We start from the raw sequence: 14,314 nt of genomic DNA, 5'->3' as shown, positions 1-14,314 counted from the left end.
CATTCAGTGAACTGTTTTTAATGTTCTATAAATATGCACAACAGATCTTGATAATTTGTTTTGCTGAGTTTGTTTTTTTTTTTTTTTTCTTTTGCTACTGATCTTAAGAGCAATTTACAAGTCTCATTAGGCTCTATAAATCCATTATTATTTTCCCACATTCCTAATGAACTAGATCATGCTGCTTCAGCAGGGTGGGGTTCAGTGCATGGCTGACTTCAGTGTAACAGAAAGAAAGCAATCGATCCTTCTAAGCGCAGAAGCATACATTTTATACGAGCATTACGAAAATAGAGAAAATGAAATTATTCTATACCTTTACCTGGTGATAGATTAGGTGTATATATTCCTCACGTTTTAAAGAGCAGAAGAATTACCTTGAGCCTTGCAATGTCTGACACCAATGACCTACTATGACAGAGGTCACCATGAATAAAATTCCTTGTTACTTCAGGCCTGCAAAATAGATCTATAAGCATTCATTCCTCTTCTAGCTCAAAGTGGAATACTGTTACCTTCACAGATCTGGACTTTTAGCTCTTCACTTATGTCTTCCAAAGCTGTGAAATCCTCAGCATAGAAGAGATGCTTATATGATGGCTGAGAAGCAATTTCCAGCAGTTCTTCCTCAATTGCTTTTCCTATTCCAATGGCATAGATAATTATACCTAGGTTCAAAAGAAAGTGCATATAATTATTATATTGGCATTTCTAAACCCCTGTTCCTCCATGAAAGGAAAACGTGAGCATTAGTCATTTTAGAGAGAGAGCGGGAGAGCACAAGAAATGTATATATTACATGCTGTATATCTTCAAAAATGTGTTTGAACAGGCTTAATATGCTTCAGTTATTTAAAAGATATGCAGAAATTGCTCTGCTGTCATTTAACAGGTAGATGTTTTTTAAGATAAAGAGATGAGGGTTGGTTGGCCACTGCTAACAGTAAATGAACCCATAAAGAGCACTGTAAAACACCCAAGGGAATTAGATGGAAGCCACTAACTAGTGGTATACCTCAGGGGTCAACACTGGGCCCTATTCAACATCTTCATTAAGGAGCTGGATGATAAGGCAGCACATACCATCAGCAGGTTTGCAGAGAACACAAAACTGGCAGGGCTGGCTGACTCACCCAAGGGCCATATTCCTATCTAGAGGAATATGAGGCCACACCTGAAGCACTGTGTCCAGTTCTGGGCTCCCTGGTACAACAGAGACCTGGGCATGCTGGAGAGAGTCCAACAAAGGAGCAAGAAGATGAAGGCGCTGGCACATCTCTCTTATACAGAAACGCTGAGCAAGCTGGGACTGGTCAGCCTACAGAAGAGAAAGCTTGGGGGAGATCTCATCAATGCCTCTAAATATCCAAAGGGAAGATGCAAAGAAGATGGGGCCAGGCTCTTTTCAGTGGTTCTAGTGACAAGAGAAGAAGGCATGGGCACAAACTGAAACACGGGAGCTTCCCTCTCACCGCCAGGAAAGTTTTTCACTTTGCATGTGATGGAGAAAAGGCACAGGTTGACCACAGAGACTGTGGGGTCTCCCTCCTAGGAGATTTTCAAAAGCCATCTGGATGTGGTCCTGGGCAACTGTCTCTGGGGTTGGACGGGATGACCTCCAGAAGTCCTTTCCAACCTCAACCACTCTGTGGTTCTGTGAATCATACAAGTCAGCCTCCCAGTTGTACTGAGAGTTCCTGGTCTGTGTGTGTCTGTGCAGGCAGGGTGTGTGCGATAAAGGTACTTACTGGGATGGTGGGGAGACCTGTTATCTGTCAGCAAATGGGTCAGACTCTTGAAAGATGCCAGTAATTTTTAAAAAATATATAAATAATTATTTTTTTCACTGGAATCCTCAGAGCAAAACGATAGTAGATGCTTTAATTCTAAGGGATGGGTTAGGTGGCACAGCAAAGGTACCCAAACCCATGAGGGTAAGAACATGGGAAAGGAATCCTGGGGGTCTAGGAGAGAAAGGCCCTCACAGCAGGGATGCTTCATACAGGCATCTCCCCTGCAGACATGCTAGCAACTAACCACGGATTTCTTTATTCTTGCAAACCTATCACTTGACACAACATTTCTCTACATTATTTCTGGCATAGAAATTGTCCACAGCTAGTATTGATTTTCTGATTCATGATACAGCAATTAGCTTTGTAGTACTTCAATCTCTTTTGCAAGTTCCAAGAGCAAACAGTGACTTCTCAGCTGTTAGGTTTCAGATAAAACTTAAGATAAGAAGGTTTGGTGTCTCTCTATTATCACTGAATAGTAACAGCTACACACTCACTGAATTGTAACTTTAGCCTTATTGATGAAGAATCCTGGGCCTGATAACATCATAAAATATGCATTTTCCAACTCTTCAGTATTTTGCTCGAGCATCTCCTTACTTTTTGTCATGAATCTGCCTACAATTGCACTTCAGCCAGGAAAGCAAAACATTCACCAGAAGCTTATTCAATTTAATGAATGAACCAGTCATGCTGAAGTCTGTTGCTTTTTAAAGACTTGGAGATATCAGTGATAAAGCATTCAAGGCCAATTTTATGTTCAACGTTACTACATTGCCTACACTGCAATTACACAAGGGATGGATTTGGCTTGTAGTGCTACAAATATCAGTATAAACAGTCTGGAGCTGGGGTTTCATTCAGTAAGTAAGCAAGGTTGGCTTAGTACTGTTTTCCTTCAGTCCTGTAAATTCTCCACTTACTTACCCAGATCTCACTATTTAGTGTATAAATCTTTCATTTTATTTTTTTTTTAAAAGCACTTGGTTTATATTTCATTGTAGTAGCAGCCTTGCTAGCACATACTCTTTTCATATCCTTTTCTTCGCACAAAGAAGTCCAGTCCTGACCAGGGCTACACTACTCATACATCACCATGACTGTCATATCAAGTCAATCAAACAAAACCAGAAAAAATATGTGCAGTATCATTGTGGTTTAATCCAGCAGGCAGCTAGGTACCACACAGATGTTTGGCACACACAGTGGAGTATGGGGGAGAGAACTGGGAGGAAAAAAGTAAAAGTTTGTGGGTTGAGATAAGATAGTTTAATAGGACAGAAAAGGAAGAAAAATAACAACAACAACAATAATAAAATACACAAAGCAAGTGATGCTCAGTGCTATCACTATACTATCACTACTCTCTGATTCTCTATGATTCTACATCCTCTTTATCACAATATTTGCCTTGAAGAAAGAATCAACGACACTTCCACTCACCAGTTTGCTTTGCTCTAGCAGCCCACCCAGAGACTTCATCTTGGGCTCGTCCATCCGTAAATACAATAGCAATTCGAGGGACATTTGCTGAAAATGGTCTGGCGCCTTCTGTTTCTGTGAAGCTTCTCTGAAACATTTGCTTCAGAGCCAGTCCTGTCATGGATCCTCGCCCCATATATTTCATTTGTGATACAGCTTTCTTCATGTCTTTGGCTGAGCTGAACTGCCTTAATGTAAACTCTGTGCGGACTTCACTGGAATACTGAAGCAAACCAACTCGAGCTGCTTTGGGTGAAATCTCAAGCGTATCCAATATTCCTGAGACAAATTGTTTCACAATTTCAAAATTATCCTCTCCGAGACTTTTCGATCCATCAATCACAAACACCAGGTCAACCGGGCCTTCGGTGCATCCTATGAAATAAGCAGCAGTGTTTAGACCATGAACAAGTTGACAAAGTTGAAAATAGGACCTAGACACATAGGGACTATGTGAACTCAGGTACCATCTAGAATACCTTGATCCTGGCTCAGACAATCTTGCCAGTGATTCTAGAGATGTTGTATACAGTTCATATGAAAAGGTCAGAGTGTGCCCATGACTGGAGTTTATAATAAAAATATAATCAAGATGAATATCTATCAATATGTGCTGCTTTGTAGAATACTACGACACTTAAAAATACTTCAAATGTTTAAAATTTTGCAGTAAATTAGATTTTCAAGCAAATTTTAAGAATGATTGTTAAGTGGGGAAGACTGTAACTGAAGAACATAGCTAGGATATAGAAACAGTTTTGACCATTTTTTTCTAGGGATGGGCCTGTAGGCTAACTTTACCTTTGTGTAGATGACCAACACTGAAATAAATGGAAGAGAATCACTGAAGCTGTATTCGTACTGCAGAAGTAGCAAAAACATAAAGGTGGTACAAAGAGATGAGTTGCTGAAGCTATACTTGCATATAAGTTGAAAATTTAGAAGTTGTGTTTAGAGTTGCAGGAAAGAATGAGGTAAGAGCTGAAGAGCTGGGGAAGGCTGAAAGAGAAGGGTTAGGTACAGCTTGGGATGAGGCTCATGTCTAGGGAAAAATTCAGATGATGCCTGTGTTTTTATAGCACAAATTTAAGCCTCTACTGGCAAATAGCTAAAAAATTATAGGGGAGACAGTAAATGCTAGAAGGGTGCCTAGCTGATAATGTTGGATCAGAATGGTTTATATACATTGTTTTGCTTGTAACTCTCTTAAAATCTTGTAATTAGAAGCCTTATTTATTGCTGAAATTAACGTTTTCTGTTTTACCCGCTGAAGCTGCGAGACAATCCAGGAGATACTGACAAACTTGGAATTCTCATACTTGGTCAAGTGCACTTGCAAAAATCAAAGCAGCTGTAAGCACCCTGCTTTGACTGCAGCAATTACTGAAGCTGTCTGTTAGCAAGTCAGTAGGGATATGGAATTTTCAGTTTTAACATTTGGATGTTTCTTCCTGGACAATAGCTCCTTTTTAGAACTGGTGTCCAAGAATTCCTTTCTGCAGTCATCTGAGGAAAAAATGTGTCACTTACTAAAGCAATAGAAATGCACTGAATATCAGAACCACCTCAATATCACTGCATATGTCAAGAAAGGGCAACAGTTCATGGTGAACTGTTTTAATTATGATTGAGATCAGCCATGAACATGTTACCATTCTTTTGGTAATAATACTCTCCTCAAGTAAGGCATCCATTTTTGCAGAATAAATATTTTTACTGAGCTCCAGTAGATGAGTTTCTCCTCCAGAAATTAGAAGGGTGATGAGAAAAATGCATATCATGTTCCAAGGATGTCATGTTAGAAGATAAGAAAATAGAATTAATGATATTTTACAATTTAGTATATAAAGATAAAAGCTCCACAGTATATGAATCTGTTTAAAGTACACATTCCTCGATAATAAGATTTTGTTCTGACTTTTTTCCTGATGTTTGGAAGGGATTATTATTGTATTTGATACTGTATTAAAACAACCATTCATTCTGTTATTTTTTTGCTTACAAGAACATCAAGCTAAATTGTTCAAGACATTCCATCACACTCACATATGGTTTGGGCTTTCAAACAATACATCAGTTTTGAAGTGAGGCATTTGAAGTAAGGTCAAGAAATTTTAAAAATCAAAGAAACAAAGTCTTTCTGAATAAAATGTACCTACTTCTGCATGTTTTCTGATCTTCTTTCAGTACATATCCATCCTGACATTTGCAGATGTATGAATCATCATTATTAACACAAATATGTTCACAACCATGGGCAACTGATTTGCAGACATCTTTGCCTACGAAAAATTGAAATATTTATATGTATTCTATTTAACATATTTATAAATTCAAACATTTCAAATGTCATTTGAAGAACATATGACAAAGAAGTTGGACTTCTTTCAGTTTTTTATGTAGTAATGCTGGAGAAGAGTGTCTGATAGACTTATTCAGTTACTTACTTCGACATGTTTTTCCATCTTGCCGCAGGACAAAACCCTCATGGCACTGACAGCTGTATGAATTATTATTATTAATGCACACATGTTCACAGCCATGGTCAATGGACTTACACAGGTCTTTATCTGAGAATTATTAAGAGAATTTCATTATTAAATCTGCTCTCAAAAGCAAAACTGGTATAAAACAATTTTGAGAAAAATTTAGGCTGTCATCACTTTTATGACTGAAAGAACACATTCCCCATAAAAGTTCCAGCTACTCACTCCTGCATGTTTTCCTGTCTCTCCTCAGTATAAACCCTTTGTGGCACTGACACACGTATGAATCACCAGTTGGAACACAAACATGTTCACAACCATGGTTGACTGTTTTGCAGATATTTTTACCTGGGAATAATGAAAATAATATTTAGCACAGTTATTCAGGTAAATAACTTTCACAAAATATAAAAATTAGAGCAATAATCTTCCATGACAAAGCTCATTTCCGTGAAGATTATTGCATGCTATTTTATGAAGTTAATTGCATGTTAAAGACACAAAGAACACACTACATGATATACTTCGTGAACAGATCAGAAAATACATAATGAAGATTAAACAACTTACTTTTACAAGTTTTCCCATCTTCCTTCAGTACGAAGTCCTCATGGCACTCACAGATATAGGAATCATCAGTATTAACACAAATATGTTCACAGCCATGGTCAACTGATTTGCAAACATCTTTATCTGAGGAGAACGGATGGAGTTTGTTAGATGAGATTCTTTAGGGAGAGATAACATCTTTAATAAGTAGCTTAAGTAGTTAGAAATCACAAATAAACATACACATGTGGAAACACTCACAGGCACAAAACTTAAAAGCCTCAAGAAAAAAAAAAAAAACATACTCTTATGACTCAGGCTACTCACATCTACATGTCCTTCCGTCTTCCTTCAGTATGAAATTTTCATGACATTTGCAGATGTAGGAATCTTCAGTATTCACACAAACTTGTTCACAGCCATGGTTGATTGAATTGCAAACATCCTTGTCTGCAAACAAGAGAGTTGGTAGTTAACATGTATCAGCAGGGGTCTTGATTATATGTGTAATTCATCAAATTAAGTTATCATGCTACTTACTTTTGCAGGTTTTCCCATCTTCTCTCAGCAGGAACCCATCATGGCATTTGCAGATATAGGAATCATCAGTATTAACACAAACATGTTCACAGCCATGGTCGATTGCTTTGCAAAGATCTTTATCTGAGAACAGATGACAGCTCTTGCTAGTTAATATGTTTCCACACAAGCATGAACTGCAGATAAAAAGTATGCTGATAAATATCAGACTACTTACTTCTGCACGTTTTTCCATCTTCTCGTAGCAGGAATCCCTCCCGACACTTACAAATAAATGTATCACCAGCATTAACACAGGCATGTTCACAGCCATGGTTGACTGATTTGCAAATATCCTTGCCTAGCAATAGTTAGATAATATTTAATGTGATTTGCTAGTTAAACTTTTTTTATATATATGTACATAAATATAAAGACTGTAGGGGTAATCCCATGAGCAAAGAAATACGAAAGCATGCATGCTGAAAGCAAATTTCTGGCTAGTTGAATGATTGGCAGTTTAGCTCACATGAGGCATGAGTTCTTTACTATCTGAGCAGAAAGAACTGCACAGTTTGGATGGTCTCCCACTGGCAATGAATTATTTTAGGATTAATCTGACCAGATTAAGGAGGAGGACGCTACACTGACAGCAGTAAGAGAAAAAGGAAGGAGTAATTTAGCATAGTCATTTAGCATAAATTCATGCTAGTGAAAACAAAATTAAGCAAAACACCACAGGACACAAAGCAAAACAATTCTTTGGGACTCTTACATCAATGCCAAGAAACTGCATAAGCAAAATCCAGGAGAATAGAAACTACTCATTTAAGAGGATAAATAAAATGCTAAAAGCTGATGGGGGAATTTGTATGAGTGCAGTGTTAAAACCAGTTGGTCATAACCTGTTCAAGAAGGATAGAGGAGGAGAAAGTACAGGAGGAAGTCAAGCCATCTATCAGCATTCTCTGTTGCTTTTTCACTGCAACAACAACAACAACAACAATATATATATATATATATATATTCCCAGCTGCTAATGCAGAACTACTTTTACATAGGAAATATAACAGTGGATACCTCTGACAGCAAAGTTCAGATTGGTCAGAATCACAGAACCATAGAATATCCTAAGCTGGAAGGAAACCACATCGATCACTGGGTCCAACTCCTGGCTCCACACAGGACAACCCAAAAATCAGGCCATGTGTCTGAGAACGTTGTCCAAACTGTTCTTGTACTCTGGCAGGTTTGGTGCTGTGAGCACTGCCCTGGGCAGCCTGTCCCAGTGCCTGACCACCTCTGGGTGCAGAACCTGTCCCTAACCCCCAGCCTGACCCTCCCCTGTCCCAGCTCCATGCCGTTCCCTCGGGTCCTGTCGCTGTCCCCAGAGAGCAGAGCTCAGCACCTGCCCCTCCGCTCCCCTCGTGAGGGAGCTGCAGGCCGTCATGAGGCCTCCCCTCAGCCTGCTCTGCTTGGGGCTCAGCAAACCAAGGGACCTCAGCCGCTCCTTGCACGTCTTGCCCTCTAGAACTCTCACCATCGTTATTGTCTTCCTTTGGCCACTCTCTGATAGTTTTATGTCCTTCTTACATTGTGGCACCCAAAACTGCACACAGTAATTGAGGGGAGGCCACATCAGTGCAGATCAAAGTGAGACAATCCCTTTCCTCGACTGGCTAGCATTGCCATGCTTGATGCTTCCCAGGGTATCGTTGGCCCTTTTTGCTGCCAGAGCACACTGCTGGCTCACGTTCAACTTGCTGTTGACCAAAACCCCTCAGATCCCTTTCCTCAGGGCTGCTCTCCAGACTTTCATCTCGCAGTCTGTACATACAGCTAGGGTTGCCCTATCCCAGGTGCAGAATCGAGCACTTAACTATTGTTAAATTTCATGTTAGTAATTGCCTAGCCCACCACAATCTCCTGCTAATGTAGTGTCATCTGCAACATTACTTAGTATGCATTCAAATCCTGTATCCAGATCACTTAGAAACAAAATGAAGAGAACTGGCCCTAAAACGCAGCCCAGTGGACCCTCGCTATTGACTCGCTGCCAGTTAGATGTAACCCCATTCACTATCACCTTTTGAGACTGACCCTTCAGCCAACTGTTCACCCATTGTATTATTTATTTGTCTAGCTGTATGCTGGATATTTTGTCCAGAAGGATAATGTGAAAAACTGTATTGAAAGCTTTGCCAAAATCCAGATTACATCAGCTGGCTTCTCTTGGTTCTTAGCAATTAGCAGAGCAAGTAAGTTCAATGTGTAGAGAAGACATTTATGTTTTCACAAGAACTTCAGCCTGAGGCACATTACCTGGAGGTTTCATGCTGCCAATACAAAAATTCCCCAAAATACTACAGAGGACAATCTTCTAACTCAACAACATTCAAGACATAATCTAGACTAGATCCTGTTCTAGCAGGTAAAGAAGAAATGGTTATGGAAGTCAAAATTAGCATCAGTTAGCATCAGCTTATGCACAGCTGTGTGCAATATTTGTTGTTTTCAAACAGAATGAAATACAAGCCAGCAACAAACAGCTATTACTTCAGAAGGATAAATTTTACATAGCTGAAAGCAATTATGAGCCAAAGGATTTTGTGATGGGAGGAAAAAAAAAAAAAAGGTAATGATGACTGCACTATTTAAGGTTATTTTAGATAACCGTAATTAGATACCTCCAAAAAAAAAAAAAGAAAAAACAACAAAAACTTAGTCACAACATCAAAACAAAAGTACCAGGGTAATTAGAAACCAACCTCCATTAGAAATTGAAACAGAAAACAGCTATAAGATATGAATAATGAATGAAAGGAAAATTCATATTATTTACCAAAAATGAAAACATTAAATTCAAAAACATGGAAATAATAAGATAAAGGAAAAGGGAATGCATGACCAACAAAATGAAGAGCAGTATGAGTAAGTCATTTAAAGAAAAAGAAAATGGAAAAGAAAAAAATAACAACATTCTAACAGGATATTGTAATTAGAAATCTTAAAGCAGAAAAGGTAAAAAAATATTTAGTATATTCAAGTTGGAATTTATGAAATAGGCTACTAATAATACTGTTGGAATGATGTTTTGTGAGCTGAGCAGTACATCACACAGCGCCTACTGAAGAAACAGTAGTAACTCCAGATCACTTGTAGCCAAGAGGTGTAACAGAGCTGGCTGAATAACACTTCGGATGCCTAGCGTTGTTTTTTTGTTACCTCCTAGAACTCCAGGGAATACCCAAAAACACTGAGGAGTTTCTATTCTTAGTGCATACACACACAGCATTTGAAAAGGATAACTAATTCACTGTAAGCCTGTCAGCTTGACACTGATCTGCATTAAAACAATGGAACAGATAATGGAACAGATAACAATCTTAAAGAAAATATAAAATAATCACTGACAAAGTTTGTAGGTTATTCCAAAGTTGAAGCAATGGCAAACAAAAATAGAGCAGCTGCTGATATAAAGAGACGGGAATCTTTTTGCAGGCTGAGTAACAACAAGCCGTATATATTTTTAAATAGCCAGAATTAGACTTAACATATTTAGAAAAAAAAAGAATGAAGGCTGTACTTCCCACGGGATGTGGGACACTTGTATGACTGAGAGTCTTATATGGCTGTGGTCATGGTAGATAACTGGCTACACATGAGCTTTAGCAGAGTTGTATGGTCAGAGACTAATGCTATCTTTGGTCATAAAAATAAAAGGGTAGATTCAAAAAAGAGTGAGGGATATAGTTCTTATACCCTGGATCCTACTGTACCTTGTATTGTAAGACTTTGTACCACTGTGGTGTCCCCGCAAGGACGCTGATACATAAAAAAGGCTTTAGGAAAGCAAGAAGAGATTTATGAAAAGATTGGAAAACATATAAAGAGCTTGAAGGAGTTTCATCTGCTTATCATGTACCATGATAAGAGGTTAAGCTAAGGAACAAGTTAAATTATGGTCCACATGAGTATACACAGAACAACACAGTGGCAATCAACTCATCAAAGTAAAATGTAGCAACATCCTATGCTCAAGATTAAATTTTGGCATAGTCCAGAAATTAGGTTCACATTTTAAAAGCCACATTCAGACTTAAAACTGGCTGATTTTCTGAAATATAGCTTTGGTTCAAACAATAATTGATTCCTAAAAATCTTATGATCTGTAGAGGACAATATTCTGCTCTGACCACTGTGAATCACTGAATAATTTCCAAGTAAAAGGGAAATGAAATTTCTCCTTTTTTTCATAAGCTACTTACTTCGGCATGTTTTCCCATCTTGCCTCAGTACAAATCCGTCATGGCATTGGCAAGTGTATGAGTCATCATTATTAACACAAAGATGTTCACAGCCATGATTGACTGATCTGCAGATGTCCTTACCTAAGAATAATGTAGATTTTATTTACTACAGTTTAATAAATGAGTACATTTCCAAAAATATAAATGCTAACAGTAAAAAACTCCTAGTAAAATAAAGAATTTATCCTCCTTTTTGTCAGGTAAAATTATAAATAAGACCTACCTCTAGCACAATTTGCTTCTCCAGTATACCCCTGAATGTAAAAAATACATTAACATCAAGTAACTTACTTTTACATGTCTTCTCATCTTCCCTCAATACAAAACCCTCATAGCACTGGCAAATGTATGAATTATCAGTGTTCACACAAACATGCTCACAGCCATGGTCAACAGAATTGCAAACATCTTTATCTGGGAAAAAAAGAATGGTGCCAGACTTTAAAACATGTCTACAAATGCACAGATTTTAAGGAAAATTTCTATTAAAGATAAGGATACTTACTTCTACATGTTTTTCCATCTTCCCTTAATGCAAATCCCTCATAACACTGGCAGATGTATGACTCATCAGCATTAACACAAACATGTTCACAGCCATGGGCAACTGAGCTGCAAATGTCTTTATCTGAGAATAGTTGACGGTTTTTGGTTAAAGCACATCTACAATGAATATATTATGCAGGGAGAAGTAATAGCTTTTATTAGGTCTACTGAGATCTTTGGAAGAAATGGACAAAAATTTAGGCAGCTAACACTTCTAACTCTTAGTACCTGAAAAACTGTGTGTCTTTTTTGTCTACAGTTATATCAGTTTAGCTACTAAAATACATTATTTCTGTCCACTGAGTCTTTTACAAGGTTCTGGCAGGTATAACAATAGTGCATCATGAATAAACTACAAAAGTGCTTTTAGATAAAACACTTCCAGAGATCTACGTTCTGTAGATAAAAGTCTACCAGTAATTACCAGAGTACTTACTTCTGCATGTTTTCCCATCTTCTCTCAGTAGGAAGCCCTCATGACACTCACAAGCATAAGAGTCATCTTTGTTAACACAAATATGCTCACAGCCATGGCTGACTGATTTGCAGATGTCCTGTCCTGGGAATGATTCAGATATAAATATAGTTTTGAATGAACACGTTAAAAATGTAGGTATCAAAATGATGTTTTCTAGTGAGAAGTGATAAACTCCTTTCTTTTCTTGCCTAATGCAAATGCAAAAATGTTCAATATACATGTATATTGGTTACTCACTTCTGCATGTCTTCCCATCTTCTCTCAGTATGTATCCCTCACGACACTTGCAGGTGTAGGAATTGTCAGCACTAACACAAACATGCTCACAGCCATGGTTGACTGATTTGCAGACATTTTTACCTGAGAGTAATTTAAAAGATGAAGAATTATATTAGTTAAGGACAGGATGTTCAGTTACTGAATATTCTTGTTCTTGCTGGTATTCCTGACTCAATTCTGCAAATCATTTATAGTACCTGCTGTCAATTTCTAAAGGTACCTTTTTGTTGTACAATTTTATAACCTTATTACTAGGAAAAAGTGCGCTATTTTGGTTCCAGAGTTTGTATAATTTCATGTGTCCCCAGCATGAAGATTAGTAACCCACAGAGATTTCCAAAGGCACCTAAATCCCACATCCACATTTCAAGTAAACTTTCTGGTGAGAAACATATCTTTCCATCACCATCATTTTATCTTCAGTAATAAACCTGCTCAAACCTGAAGTAGTTATGCTGTCTTTCCCTGTGGTTAAGTTCAGATGGTGTTTGTCATTTTTCTGTAAACAAGAATTACAAAAGCTCAGTTTATGTAGTGTTTAAATGTAATGAGAAAGACCAACTGCATAATCCTGCTGTGGCGTTCTTGAAAATTGCCAGCTATAGTTGGGTAAGCTGATGTTCCATGGGCTTTCCTGATAGGTGATTTAGTTACAACTTATATTAAAAATAAAATGAAATTGTCTATTTATTAACATTGGGTAAACTAACATCTTTCTTACTTACACTTTCTTCTCCCCACCCTTTATTTTCTTGCCAAGACTATTGCATGAACACAAGATTGCACTTGCTTTTAGCTTTTTGCAAGGTTAAGGTGCCAGTACTTTTTGAGACAGGTAAAATTTGTCTCTTTGCATGGACTAACAAAGTAGGTTATTGATGTGGTATGTGTAATACAAACTGGTAATATGGATATTTTCATTTGTCATGTTAGTGTCTGGATGACTTTTAATTATTTTTTTTTTTTTTGTAAATGTTTTTTAACAGCAGATGTTGATGAGATCTTTGGATATGATTTGGTTTATAGTTATGAAGTATTTCATGTCTCTGTGTTTTCCAAGGACTTATCCACAATTCTTCTTTGATCCCTTAGTGTGTGCTCTTATACTGGAGAGAAATTTTCAACTCCTTTTTATATCTGTCACTCTTCAGAACTGCGTAACATAGCCAAATGTATAATGCAATTATGATACCTCTTTTGCAATGACCCTTATACCACGTTGGGGAAAAATGAACATTCCATTAGTATTGCAGGCTTCTTTGTGCTGTAGAAATCTTTTGAAATGCTATATATTTTTGCCTCGATTTGAGAAGAAAATTACAGTTGTCTGATATAAGGATGTAAGTTGGGGTAAAATAATTTTGGATCCACGACAGACCAGCATCAGATCTACTTTCTGTATGTCCCAGGCATTCAGGGAGTCATTCAGGTGCCTAAAAGTTTCTACCCAGTGCCCCTTTAGATGCCCTAGAGTATCCAAGACATTGACATACTGCTGGCAAATAGGACACCAAAAGGGTAACTGTGAACTTTTGTGATCCTGGAGCATTTAAAATGACATAAATGAAAGCCATGTTTAGGCAATCAAATCCTACCCTACAGATTTTTTTTTCTGTGTATGAAATAAAAATCTAGCACTGACTTGCTGAATAATAACTTACGTTTACATGTTTTCCCATCATTCCGAAGCCTGTATCCTTCAAAACACTGACAAGTGTAAGATCTGTCACCATTTATACACAAATGTTCACAGCCGTGATCACTCAGAGCACAATAGTCAACTCCTGCAGAAGCAATGAAAGTTATTTTAAAAAATATATTAATAATTAATTAAAGGATTATTTTCATCCTTAGTATTTGCATTGCATA

General features: G+C 37.6%; 1 protein-coding gene across 1 annotated transcript in view; it reads right to left on the bottom strand.

Annotated features, from left to right (window-relative positions):
* The window catches only part of MATN2 (matrilin 2), a gene marked incomplete at both ends in the record, with an annotated part of 57,821 nt that overhangs the window by 6,036 nt on the left and 37,471 nt on the right, over window positions 1-14,314 (bottom strand). The window contains 15 exons of the mRNA XM_084283081.1: window positions 516-668; window positions 3,240-3,653; window positions 5,438-5,560; window positions 5,726-5,848; window positions 5,990-6,112; window positions 6,335-6,457; window positions 6,641-6,763; window positions 6,854-6,976; window positions 7,071-7,193; window positions 11,101-11,223; window positions 11,434-11,556; window positions 11,648-11,770; window positions 12,125-12,247; window positions 12,404-12,526; window positions 14,107-14,229. Coding sequence (XP_084139207.1) covers window positions 516-668; window positions 3,240-3,653; window positions 5,438-5,560; window positions 5,726-5,848; window positions 5,990-6,112; window positions 6,335-6,457; window positions 6,641-6,763; window positions 6,854-6,976; window positions 7,071-7,193; window positions 11,101-11,223; window positions 11,434-11,556; window positions 11,648-11,770; window positions 12,125-12,247; window positions 12,404-12,526; window positions 14,107-14,229 — 2,166 coding nt within the window. The remainder of the gene's footprint in view (window positions 1-515; window positions 669-3,239; window positions 3,654-5,437; window positions 5,561-5,725; window positions 5,849-5,989; window positions 6,113-6,334; window positions 6,458-6,640; window positions 6,764-6,853; window positions 6,977-7,070; window positions 7,194-11,100; window positions 11,224-11,433; window positions 11,557-11,647; window positions 11,771-12,124; window positions 12,248-12,403; window positions 12,527-14,106; window positions 14,230-14,314) is intronic.

This window comes from Netta rufina (genome assembly GCF_964035555.1).
Source record: "Netta rufina genome assembly, chromosome: 2".
Taxonomy (NCBI): Eukaryota; Metazoa; Chordata; class Aves; order Anseriformes; family Anatidae; genus Netta; species Netta rufina.
The sequence above is the reverse complement of the archived record's forward strand: the minus strand, read 5'-3'. Positions and strand labels throughout refer to the sequence as shown.